The following is a 12,374-nucleotide window of genomic DNA, read 5'->3' as shown; positions in this document are numbered from 1 at the left end:
CCTGAAAGGTTATCTCCCAGGTCAGGTAATCTGTCGGTCAGTCTGTCTGGGGCAGGGGAAGCGAGAAGGTGTCGTTCCCCTCCTGGGAAGAAGGCACTTCTGGTCCTTCTTGCAGGAAACAGATCCTGGATGAACAAGTACCTTTTAAAAATGAGAAGAATGACTGTTAGCCTCCGTCCTGAAGAGTGCCCCAGCTGGAGAAAGTTCAATGATGAATGGGCTTTGACAGAGTCCCTCTTGCTGGTCAGAGAACAGGTCCCCAAAGGGCTTTGGGCCAATACACATCAGAAATGAGTTGTGTCTGCTGCTCCCGGACCCTGGGAAAAGCAAGACTTTATTTGAGACTTGTTTTTTTTTTTTTTAAGTCTTAGGACAAGGCCCATGTCCATCCTCTCATCTATGGGGAAGCCAGAAGGCTATAAGCATGGGTTTGGGTAACAAGCAGTACACTTCACATACTGGCTGTTTTCACTTGTAAATGTGTGGCCTTGAGCAAGTTACCAGGTTCCCTCTGAGCCTCTGTTTTCTCATCCCTGAAGTGGGGATGATAATAAAATCAATGCAGTGATTACCAGAATGCCTACTGCATTAGGCGCTCAATAAGCATTAGCTATTGTTATTATCAGTCATTTTAATTGAAATATTTACTGAGCTCCTACTATATGCCACATAGTAGGAGGGACACAGAATGAATAAAGCTTAATTTCAAGAAGCTTCTGGTCCAGTACGGGAAGGAGATCATCTGTTTTGTTCCTTCCCTAATCCTGGTGGATAAGGCTACTACGTTCTGAATGCCCCTGTTTAAACAGGGACCCCCTGGATTCCAGGACATGTAGGTTTGGGGGAAGGCTGACCCCTATGCCTCTGTCTAACCACAATCTCTCATTGTTTTTTATTTATATATTCATAACCTGGGTGAGGGCACCTTCTGCCTCTGGGGAGGGGTCTGATGCAGAGGGCCGGGACTGACAAGCCCCAGGCTGCAAGCCCCCAGGCTGGGGAAGTTGAATGACAACCACGGAGCACCCATAATAATCTGTATGCTTAAGGCTTTACAAAAACACCAGGTTTTAAGCACTTGCAAAGCATTTTAGCATTTGTTTTATTTAATCTTCATGGAAGGAAGTATCTCCAGTCATGGTTTACAGATGAGGAAACTGAACGCAGAGAGGTGGGTTCCGAGCTGTAACTAGACCCGAGCTCACCCAGGTTCTCAAAGTTGTCTGATAAGAATCACAGGGGTACTGGTTAAATATGTAGATTACCAAGGTCTCTCTCCAAATTCGAATGCGAAAGGCCTGGATTGAGACTCAGGAATCAGTAGTTTAACATACACCCCAGGTGATACTTATCTTCAGGCAAGTCCAGACACAGTGCCATTCATTGATTAATTTACTCAGCCAAGATACTTTGGGTCCCAACCACGATATGTACTGGAGGGAGAGCACGACGAACAAGACAGTCCCCAGCTTTAGAAGGAACTAACAGTCGTCTGGCTGAGCATATTGTCCCGGTCCCATGGTCGGCACAGGTCTACAACCCACATCTCTCCTAGGCAAGGCCCCTTCCTGCTGGCTGGGCCGGCTTCCACCTGGACACGGGTTTGGAGCTCCTAGCTGAGCCTGCTGGGGCTCCTTCCAATAACACCTGCTCAGGGCTGAGCGTGTGGTTCTTTGGAGCTGGAGGCATCCTGTGAAAGAAGCCTAGGTGTGCCTGGCACGTAGTGTTTCGGTAAATGCTGGCCAGCTGCTAATGTGCACGTCAGGGCTAGGAAAGGACCGGGGGGCGAGGGCGGGGGCATAACGAGCCCTCCAGTGTTGCAGAAAATAGCTGGGGCCTGAACAAGGGGCAGAGATTTACATTTCTTTAAAGGTAATTTCAGCTTCAACCTGACTTTGCACCTGAAGGGAGGCCAGACAAGGACCACTCTTGTGTAGGTGAGGAAAGCAGGGCCCAGAGAGAGGAAAGTGAGAGGTCCTGAGCTGAAACCCAGGTCTCCAGGGTAACTGCCAGGGGAGGCAGGGACTGCAGGACATGGATGACACAGGCAACACCTTTTTCCTGAAACGCTTGGGGTGATGTGAACCTGTGAAGGAAGACCCTGATACCACCACAGGCGCTCCACTCACCCCGTTAGCTATGCCCTCGGCTCCAGCTTCTGAGCACTTCCTTTTCCAGTGGAGAAGTCTGTCCTTCATCCTGGTCACTCCTGTCCTCTGTTTTCTCCAGGAGAGAGCTTCAATATTTGAAGCAGGTCCCCATGGACCTTCGTCTGGCACTCATCTTTTTTGTTCCAGCAATTCCCAGTACCCAGTATTTTTTCAGAGGCTAGCTTTCCAGACAGGCCCTGCCGTATAAAGCGGGGGGTGCTCCCAGAGGCCATCTGGACAGTGTCCTGGAAGGCTGCACGGTGCCAGGCTGGGCTGAAGCCTCCCAGGCCAGTGTGGGGCTGCACCCTGCCCGAGAGCCTCCAGGAGCCACAGCTTTCATTCTCTATCTGCTCCTGGTTGAGCCAGACATCTATTTGGAACCTGGAGGAAGAGGAAAGGGCAGGGACCCCAGGTGCGGGAGAGTAAGGAAGCCATCCTTCTGACCTGGGAGTTCGCCGGCGACAAGCCAGCTGTGTCTTGGAAAAAAAGCCTGGAGTAAGTAGCAGAGTGCCAGGGTGTCCAGACTGGGCGAACTAGACGGTCCCTGGACCTAACAGCTCCTCCAATTTTTCAGATCTCCTCCCTACCAGGCTCAGGTCTCACTCGCCCCCAGCAGGTGGTCCCTCTGGGGGCCACCCCCGGTGACGGGGGCTGGGCTGGGGGGTGTTATCCGACCTGAAAGCTTCCCCTAGGGAGGAAGGGCAGGGGCGGGGCGCCCGCGAAGGCCCAGGATATAAGGGACGGAGGCTGGCCTCGGGCCCCGCCACCCCACCATGCACGCCCACAGCCTGCCGTTGTTCCTCCTGCACGCCTGGTGGGCTCTCCACCAGGCGGGCGCCACGATGGTAGCCCCGGTGCCCCCTCGAACGTGGGGGCAGCCCTCGTCGCCATCCCCTCTTGCTTATATGCTGAGCCTGTACCGCGAACCGCTGCTCCGGGCGGACATCATACGTAGCCTGCAGGCGCAAGGTAGGCTGCCCCGCTCCGCCCCGCCCCGCCCGGCTCGGCTGGACCCCCGGGGCGCCTTGGGCGCTCCCGCGCGGGACTCCGGGAGAGCGCTGGAGCGGCAGAGGCTGCGGCACTGTGCCGGGGACGTGCCATTGAAAACGTATCCGCACGCTTGAAGGGCACGTTCAGAGGCTGGGGCTGACGGTGTCTCGGCGTCTGCCTTGGCTCGGGAGACAGGGTTGGTGGCACCCGGGGTGTGTCCCGGACTGAGACCTCTGCGTTCTGCTCTTGTTTAGCGTGGGTAAAGCGCGGGACTATAGGGTGGAAGACTGATTGTGCCACTGCTTATCTGTGCCGTCTTAAACTACTGTAATCTCCGGGCGCCTCGGTTTGCACATCTGTAGCATAGGGATAATAAATAGTGCCTCCCTTATTGGACTGGCGAGGGCTACGGACAACGCACATAGAACGCTTAGCACAAAACCAGGCATAGTAATACATGGTCGTTATTATTGCTACAATTATTTTGTCTTGTCAATTTTTTTTTTCTTTTCGCGAGTGAGGGTGAACGGGCCCCGGGGTCTGGCGTTGGGAGTGTCTCAGGCTGAGACTGAGGTTCGAAATAGGGTATCAAGCATGTAACATCAGGGATTAGGTTTCAGAAATTCGGGATTAGAGATGAAATGCCCCGAAGTCGAGAACTGCGGCAGGCTTGGGTCATCTAGCCCAGGCGGGGTAGGTGTCAGTGTCCCGGACGACACCGGGTTCGGGGCCTAGATTTGGAGCGGGCGAGGTCACTCCCATGGTGACCTTGAGAGTATCACCCGCGAGGATGAGACAGCGTGCGTTCTGGGCACTGGGCGCAGGTAGACGTTGAGAAGAGGGAGCCCTTCCCGCGGGGCTCCTCTACTCCGGGCAATCCACATCCTAGAGCCCGGGGTGGCCCCTGCCTGCCTGCACCTCTCTCTGCCTGCCGGGCCAGACGGCCCTCCCCGGAGTTCGGGCGAAATCCACATCCGATAATCTGATTTGACGGCCACCCGCCGGCCCCTTGTGATCTGGGGGTGGGGACTCCTAGCTCCCTGGCCAGCCGCGTCTGGGGTCAGACGGCCAGCGACCCTCTCCGGAAGGGTCATCTGGGGACTAGTCAGACTAGGGACACCCGGGGGGCGGAGCAATTTGAAAATTACTGGAGTGCTCTGCCCTGCCAGAAAGTTGGGGTTGGGGGGGTAGGTGGATGAGCAAAGAGTGGGAGGCGCACTTTTCCAATTCACTCCCTCCTTCCAGAGAGTTCCGGAAGGTTTGTGGTGATTTGACAGTCTGGGAGTCTGGGAAACTGGGCTCTGGTCCCTCAAACCCTGCTTCCCAATTCCCCGTGTGTCCCTGGCATATCAGCTGACTTTTCTAGTCTCCCCTTTTGTAAAAATAAAGTGCCCGGCTTTCTTTCTACCTCATTTGTGTGAGTGTGGTACCTTTCCATCTCGGGTTTATTTGTAAGCTGCACAGGATAAGGGGAAATGGGTGTTGGAATCTAACCAAATCAGGTTTGCATCCCTGTCCTGTGTCTTTCACTGTTTAACCATCTTCACCTTGGACCTTAGTTTCTTCATCTGCAAAATGGTGATAAAGGTGGGGAGGATTTAAGGAGACAAGGCTTATAAAACACTTGGCATGAGGGAAGCAGTTAATGGTAATTACCCTCATAATTTATAATAATGTAGGGTGGGAACTCGGTGTCATACTCACCCTCTTTTTCTACAGAGTCCCTGACTCTAACTCAACACCCTGTTTGAGGGGAAAGGAACCCAAGATCATGAGCCCAACCACTTCCTTCTTTAGAATTGGAAGTGGGTAGAGATTTCGCTGGGGCCCATGTGGCCAAATCTGCCTTCAGTCTGTGGATGGGTTTCAGGGTGTCCATGAACCCTTCTTATAACCACCCCCAAATCACATTTATTGTGTTAGTAGGAAATGCAGTTTTTCTGGGGAGAGCATTCTTGGCTTTTATCAGGCATTGGTGACCCTCAAAGATTAGACCCCCCTCCCCCATTATTCTAAGATGAACCAGAGCCAGATCTAAGAGAACCTGTTAGCACTGTGACCTGGGGAGCCCTTGGCTGCAGGTAGGGTAGTGGGGTCTCAGACTCTTCCAGCAGAAAGGAGTATCCTCCTCCCTGCCCCTGCATCCACACTGCCATCCCAGCAGCAGATGACTTTGTTCCCCGGTCCAGGTCCCTCACTGCCTGGACGTCTTCATTTCTAACTTGGACTTGGGTAATAATGAGGCGGCAGTTGATGATGGCCATTTATTGCACTTTGGTGGTTGTGCTGGGCAAAGCACTTTACACACATTATCTCAGTAAATCTCAACACCCCTGTGAGGTGGATACTGTTACCATCTCCCTTTTACCCAGAGGGAAACTGAGGCCCAGAGAAAGCTGGCTGCCCAGTGTGGCAGCAAGTGGCAGAACTTGATCCATCATGGGAGACACCAGGCCCCTCCTCTTAAACACTGAGCTGGAATGCCTTCCTCTAAAAAGCCATTTGTGGATACTTGAGATAGTGTGTTTTAAGTCCTGGTATAGGCGGAGCTGTAGAGGAGTTGCTACATGTCACGGGGTGGTGCTGCGAAGGGCAGTGGGTGGTGTCAGCCTCCTCCCCACACCTCTGGGGAGTTGCTAGTCAGGGGCCGGTTATTGCCTCCTGCAGGTGCTAATGAGAAGGGAAGTGGAAATTAAGTGAAAAAGAACATCTAGGGATGGGCTGGGAGAAGCTTCAGGATGCTGAAGCTGGGAATTACGCCCTTCTAATGCAGGCTGGACTTCCCAGAGAAATCCACTTACTATCTGACCAAAGATGTTCTATGAGACAAAGAACCAAAAAAACAAAACTTTTATGTGGTCTGCCCAGAGTGGACCTAAGTCAGAGATCACTACCTTCGGGATTGATTTGCCAAAGGGTTACTGTTTTTATTTCTAATGAATATCCTCTGCCTTTTATTTAGCAATAGACCTTCAAACATCTTCATTTCCCTGGGTCCTCATGACAATGCAGGGAAGGGTAGGGCATTACTATTCCCACTGCAAAGATGAAACTGGGCTTGAAAAAAGTTACAGATCACTTTTAGCTGACCTGAAAAATCCACCAATATGTGCTATTCCCAGACATCAGACCAAATTAGTCCAGGACTAAAATGAATGGAATGTGCTTCCCCATTCCTTTTCATTCAGTATGGGTTTCATTGTCTTGGGTGTGTGCTTGCTGTGTCTGCCCTGGTGTGCGGATGATCTAGAGTGGGAAAGGGTGAGCGCCCTGCAGGTAGGTAGGAGAGACCACTGGGTGGAAAAGTGCAAGGTCAGTGCACAGTCAAGCTTAGAATGTCTTTAGAAACCTATTTGTAAGGTTGCCAAGAACTCTTGATGTGTCTGCCTCTGTCTTTAGGAATTGGTGGGGGAAGGGGTGACCAGTCTTTGGCTTCCGTTGCCTATGCCTCCCTGGGAGCTCCAACCCTTATGACCTGTGAATCGACCTCATCGTGCTGTAAAACAGGCCACCCTTTCCAATGAGAAGACAAAGCCTGGCAAGCGGGCCACAGGGTGGGTGGAAGCCCAGGATTTCTGTCAGAAAGCTCAGGGCTTGTCCTTAGATTGCATGTGTGAGGGGAGAAGGGAGAAGGAGACGAACTCATCCAATTTTTACCAGTTGTTCTCTGGAGTGTCTTGAGGGGGAGCAGCAGAACAGTGATTTGGAGGTTGGGCTTTGCAGTTGGGCTTATTCTTGGCTTTGCCACCTTCCAAGAATGACACCTCACGCAGGTAATTTAACCTGAGACTCAATTTTCCTCATCTCTAAAATGGGTTCAATAACATGCCCAGCTCATAGTGTTAGGGTGACGATTCATATAAGGTAAGGGCTCAGTCATGAGCTATGGCTGTTGTTACACCAACTGAGGCTGCAGGAGGCCCCCACTCACCTGCTTCCTTCTGGCTTTTTCTCACCCAGATGTGGAGATGGATGGGCAGAACTGGACCTTTGCTTTTGACTTCTCCTTCCTGGGCCAAGAAGAGGATCTGGCATGGGCCGAGCTCCGGCTGCAGCTGTCCAGCCCTGTGGCCCTTCCTCCTGACGTCCCACTCTCAATTGAGATTTTCCACCAGCCAAAGCTGAATGAGGATAAGGACCCACCCAACTGCCTAGAACGTCTTCGAATGGACCTGTTCACTGTCACTCTGTCCCAGGTTACCTTTTCCTCGGGCAGCATGGTCCTAGAGGTGACCAGGCCACTCTCCAAGTGGCTGAAGCACCCTGGGGAGCTGAGGGAGCAGATGTCCAGTTTGGCTGGAGAGTGTTGGCGGCGGCCTCCCACACCACCTGTCACCAACGTGCTCCTCATGCTCTATTCCAACCTCTCCCCGGAGCGGAGGCGGCTGGGGGGCTCCACTCTATTGTGGGAAGCTGAGAGCTCCTGGCGGGTCCAGGAGGGACAGCTCTCCCGGGAGAGGGGCAGGAGGCACCGTCGATATCACTTGCAGGACAGAAACCAACTGTGTCGGAAGGTCAAGTTCCAGGTGGACTTCAACCTGATCGGATGGGGCTCCTGGATCATCTACCCCAAGCAGTACAATGCCTATCGCTGTGAGGGCGAGTGTCCTAACCCCGTGGGGGAAGAGTTCCATCCAACCAACCACGCATACATCCAGGTGTGATGCCGAGGCCTGGGGAGGGGAGGCAGTAAGCTGTGGGGGAGAATTGTCCTTACTACCAGATCAGGACCCTGGCTTTGCTGTTAGGTTACTGTGTTCATTCACGCACAGTTATTCGAGCACCTACAATGTGCCAGGTTCTGTAACAGGTTTTAAGGATATAGAGATGACCAATGATAACATCCTCAGAGAGCCTACATGGAGTCATGCCTTGTCGGGTGACCCTGAACACACTGTTTTCCTGGGACTTTTTCCTTCTGTCATAAAATTAGGGGTGGGGCATGTAGACTGGAGGGTCTCAGTTCCTCCCACTGCCCTGACATTCTAGGAAAGGAAGTTCAGAATTTGGGGTTTGGGAATAGACAGGCCTGGGTTTGAATCCTATTCATTAGCTATGTGATATTGATCAAGTTGCTTACTCTCTCTGAGCCTCAGTCTCCTCACCTGTAAAATGGGGATAGCAATGCCATACTTCTAGGGTTACATGAGATGATATGCATACCACATGTGTAGTATCAATAGTTAGCAGCTAACAGGTATAATGTTGTCTTACCATTACTAGAAGTCTGTAACTCATTGATGCAATGGGGGCCGCGTTTATGAGGCCAAGGTAGAGATAATACTGTTCCAGCCACTGTACTTTTGCTGCCTAAAAACAGGAGTTGGACACATTTTGCAGGAGTAATAAAGCCAGAGACTACCACCAGGTGCCACTAATCAGCCTATGGTCTAGAAGGTGGTGGAGGGAGAGGAATGGAAGGAAAATGAGGTGGAGAAAGCAGAGAACAGAGCTTATATATGGTGGTCCTGACCTGCTCTCAAAGGTCACACGGGATCAAAGTGTTTTTATTTTCACTCTATGAAGCCTAGACTGAGAATCTCTTGGACCTGTATGTAGTACATCCTCCATGCCAAGCCTCAGGCAGGGTCCAGAGGCTCTGGGGAGAATGTGAGCTGAGCTCGTGAGAGGGAGGCAGTGGTGGGGGCTGGTATCCTAGAGGACCTGTCCGGGGCACAGGCCCTCCTGAGTCTCTCCCAGGCCCCACTTCTGTCCACCAGCCTACCTGCAGCACGATCAGAGGGAACCAGAGACCCAGACAGTCCCAGTCACCAAATCTAACACTGATCTGAAAAGCCACCACTGGACCACAGGGACAGGGCCCAGTTCCAAAATGCCAAGGGCTTGTTACCTTTTCTCCCGTTGACTCTGTTTGCCCTTCTCTGGGCAACAAAGCAAATCCCACAAGAATTTCCGCATGACTCTCTTCTGCTTCATATTTCTGGAACTAAACCAGGAGTTTCTTGGAATATTTTTGAAGTTGGTATTCACTCTAGACTAGAACAATAGGAGAACATATGTTACCTACTGCTCTACCCAGATACAGCTTTTAGAATCTTCTGTTTAAAGGCTGTCTAAAAAAAGAGTTATTTTAGATATTAGAGTTGATGATGTGTTGGCATTCTGATTCCTTTATGAAAAGAATTTTCTATTTTTGCCCCCGGAAACTGATTTTAACTCTCTGTAACTTTTTCACCCTTTACCCAGAAATGACACCATTCTGACCTCACCACTGGGATGTGAATTGACCCCCCTGTCCTCCCTTTCACAGAGTCTGCTGAAACGGTACCAACCCCACCGAGTCCCTTCCACCTGCTGTGCCCCAGTGAAGACCAAGCCCTTGAGTATGCTGTACGTGGACAATGGCCGAGTCCTTCTAGACCATCATAAAGATATGATTGTAGAAGAATGTGGGTGCCTTTGAGGAGCTCCTGCAGGTGTGTTGGATTTGCCTGTACCCTGGAAGGTTGGGAAGCTCCTAGAAGACATGATAACCATCTAATACAATGAGGAGAAACAAAGAGGGGGAAAAGTTCCTCTGTCCACCAGACCTAAGGAGGAAGGGCTGCCACCCTGTCCTTGAAGGCTCTGTGGGGTCTGGTTGAGCACAGAGGAGAGGGAGGAGGAAGCCTGTGAAGCAGGCTTGCTGGGTTTTCTCTTTGCTGAACAGACAGTAGCACGTGAAAGCACTAGTGCAAGAGTCCTTTAGCTAACTTTTTTCAACCCATGATCCCCTGGAAATTGTATGCAAGAGCTGGAGCATATGTGCATTTATTTTTGAGGTGGGACAAGGTTGTATTTAACTTTCGTGTATTCTCAAAAGTGGCCTTTGACATACACCCACCCACACCCTTGCCGCCTGAAGATTAAGTATCGCTATGTAAAATTAAAAACAGTCCACTGGCTTTGGTTGCCTCAGGCTGGGTCAGGGAGCCCCCGCAGAGTGGCTCTCTGCTAACGAGTTGTACATACAATAAAGCCATTGTATAGTTCTCCTAGGCCAGCTGGTGCCTTTGAAGGGCGAGGCAGGAACTCGTCCAAGAGGACTGGCCACGTTGGACTACAGAAGCTGGAGCCCTGGGGCGTCCCCAAGTCAGTCTGCTCTGGCGGGCACAATCCACCCAAGTCTATTAAAGCTCGTGACAGTTCACCTCAGTCTGTCAATGCGTGCCGTTAATGAGGCCCCTGGGCTTCCTATCCATAGCGGTGAAGACACTGCCCTGGGTGGCAGACTTGGGTTATGGTCGCAGCTCAGCCACTGAGAAGCTGTGTGACCTCAGGTGAGTAATTCACTGCTCAGCCTCATCTTGTGAAATTAAAGCAGGCGGATGCTAGTGTGTTTCTGTGATTCTACTTTTCTCTCGCCAGCTGGCCTCATTGAGCACTGCCAAAACAGGGGCTCTATTTTTTTTTTGTTTGGCAGGGCGAGCGGACCATTTTATTGGGAATGTCAGTCCACAGTAAACTTACCCTGCTTTCCTAAGAAGCCCATAGACTAATGCTCCAACCTTAGGAAAAATGATTCCAATCTTGTGGGAATACTTGAGTTTAGAGGGGACTCAAACTTGACTTGGTTGAGTCAAGGTAGTAATCCTGGCCCAGGAAGGGGTTGGCTAGGCTAGAGCCAGGCCTGGGCCTGAGAAACCTCAATGCCCTGATTCAGCAACAAAACTGATCCAGTTGCTCATTCCCTGGAGTGGAAATAACCTGCCCTCCCCACAATTCAGAATCACAATAGGATTCTGCATTTGACTCTACTTAGAAAACAGTAGAGCTGGGGAGGCCTTGTGAGGTCAATTTTTGTACCATCCTCTTTCCTAAATGAGACTCCAGTGAGGCCTAGTGGCCTGATGCTACAGCTAGGAGTGGCAGGGCCAAGAGCTGAGCTCTGGTCTCTGGAGCCCCAAGGGCACCGTCCTTCATACCATCTAGGGGTCTTTGCTCTCTTAGCTTTGGGTCAAGGCCTTAGCCTTTGGAACCAGACATTTGAAACCCCACTTCCACTACCAAACTTAAGTTCTTGGGAGTAAAAATCCTATCCCAGGGCTTTAGAGCATCCTCTGTACTAAATGGGTGCCCAACTGTTCTTCTATGGCTGGGGCCAGGGAAGCGAAAAGGTCAAGCTATTTGTGGCTATAGCTTGTGGGAGCGTTTACAGTTAGCAGCTCTACCAACTCACAGAACAAACCCCACTGACGACAGGACACCGCCTCATATCAAGCAGAAGACGCAGGCACAAAGGAGTGAAAGGACGTTTTGCTGACCCCTGCTAAAAGCTTACTGGGTGGTGTGTCAGCGGCAGGGGCCTTCTGCTGCCTGGCCAGAGGTATTTGGGGCTGAGCCTACAACACAGCTCCGTGCTCTGGACCCTACCTGCTAGTGCAGGCTTTGTTAAGTCTGAGGAAATGCTGCCTATGGGAACTGAGTCCTGCCCTACCCTGAGGGCCAGGAAGGGGCTTTCAGAGAAGTCAGACGTATTTTAACTTGCTCTCAAGGCAAAGGTCTCCTTCCGCTGTTCCTGTAGCAGTGCCAAGTCAGTAGCCGACTGGGGGAAACTGGCTGCATTACTCTCCTTGGCTGGGGAAGTGGGCGGGCCTGGTACAGGGAGGAGTGGAGAAAAGGTAAAAAGCAGAAGCTGGGAAGCGGCTGTGACTCTCACACAGCAACACAGTCGGGTTAATCTCCATCATGTAGTCTCCCCTTTTACTAGCAGTAAAAGCCTTATCCCTCTATCCTAAATTGCCTTTGAAGTTGATACCCTATTTGCCTTTGGGGCAAAGTAAAGGATGTATGAAATGGCTTTCAAGATTATCTTCCCTTGAAGAGATTATTTCGTCCTTCTAGGGGTCACACAAGCCTGCTCCACTCCCAAACTTGCACATTCTGGGGAAAAGCAGACCCAGCTGACCCACCTCTACTTGTCACACTGAGCTGTAACTGAGCTCTTGACATACCAGCCACTGGGCTAAGTGCTTTCCGTGATCCCACCTGAGCCCACAGCCACCCAGGTTAAGACCTACTTCTTAACTTAACCCTATTTTAGAGGACACCAAAGCTTAGAGAGACTGGGAATCCTGTCAGAGAGAATGTGGCTGCTACTAAGTGGTACAGCAGGAATTCAAGCCTGTCTTACTCCAAAGCCTGTGCCCTAAACCTCTACACTGTTTTGTTCCGTGGACCTGTTTACACGGTCCACAGGATTCTTGAAAGGACAGGATTCTTGCTCTCAATACT

General features: G+C 51.4%; 1 protein-coding gene across 3 annotated transcripts; it reads left to right on the top strand.

The window, feature by feature from the left end:
• Positions 1-313: 313 nt before the first annotated feature.
• Positions 314-12,286, top strand: NODAL (nodal growth differentiation factor). 3 transcript variants are annotated; one of them, XM_082408551.1, is made up of 3 exons: positions 314-2,645; positions 7,101-7,798; positions 9,412-12,286. In XM_082408551.1, exons 2-3 carry the CDS (start codon positions 7,109-7,111, stop codon positions 9,562-9,564), a joined length of 843 nt encoding a protein of 280 aa, XP_082264677.1. In that variant the 5' UTR covers positions 314-2,645; positions 7,101-7,108; the 3' UTR covers positions 9,565-12,286. The 3 variants fall into 3 exon arrangements, with proteins under 3 accessions (XP_082264677.1, XP_082264676.1, XP_082264678.1); XM_082408550.1 differs by lacking the exon at positions 314-2,645 and adding an exon at positions 2,661-3,119; XM_082408552.1 differs by lacking the exon at positions 314-2,645 and adding an exon at positions 3,202-6,416.
• Positions 12,287-12,374: the final 88 nt, after the last annotated feature.

The sequence above is a fragment of the Balaenoptera borealis genome (genome assembly GCF_965194805.1).
Source record: "Balaenoptera borealis genome assembly, chromosome: 10".
In the NCBI taxonomy this organism is placed as follows: domain Eukaryota; kingdom Metazoa; phylum Chordata; class Mammalia; order Artiodactyla; family Balaenopteridae; genus Balaenoptera; species Balaenoptera borealis.
Note: the sequence above shows the minus strand (reverse complement) of the source record. Positions and strands in the feature narration are given on the sequence as shown.

Bases quoted from the DNA above. Each gene is read 5' to 3' on its own strand.
- NODAL (XM_082408550.1), top strand. From the start codon at position 2,924: ATGCACGCCCACAGCCTGCCGTTGTTCCTCCTGCACGCCTGGTGGGCT. The intron at 3,120-7,100 runs GTAGGCTGCCCC...TTTCTCACCCAG, and splicing joins ACGTAGCCTGCAGGCGCAAG to ATGTGGAGATGGATGGGCAG. The intron at 7,799-9,411 runs GTGTGATGCCGA...TCCCTTTCACAG, and splicing joins CCAACCACGCATACATCCAG to AGTCTGCTGAAACGGTACCA.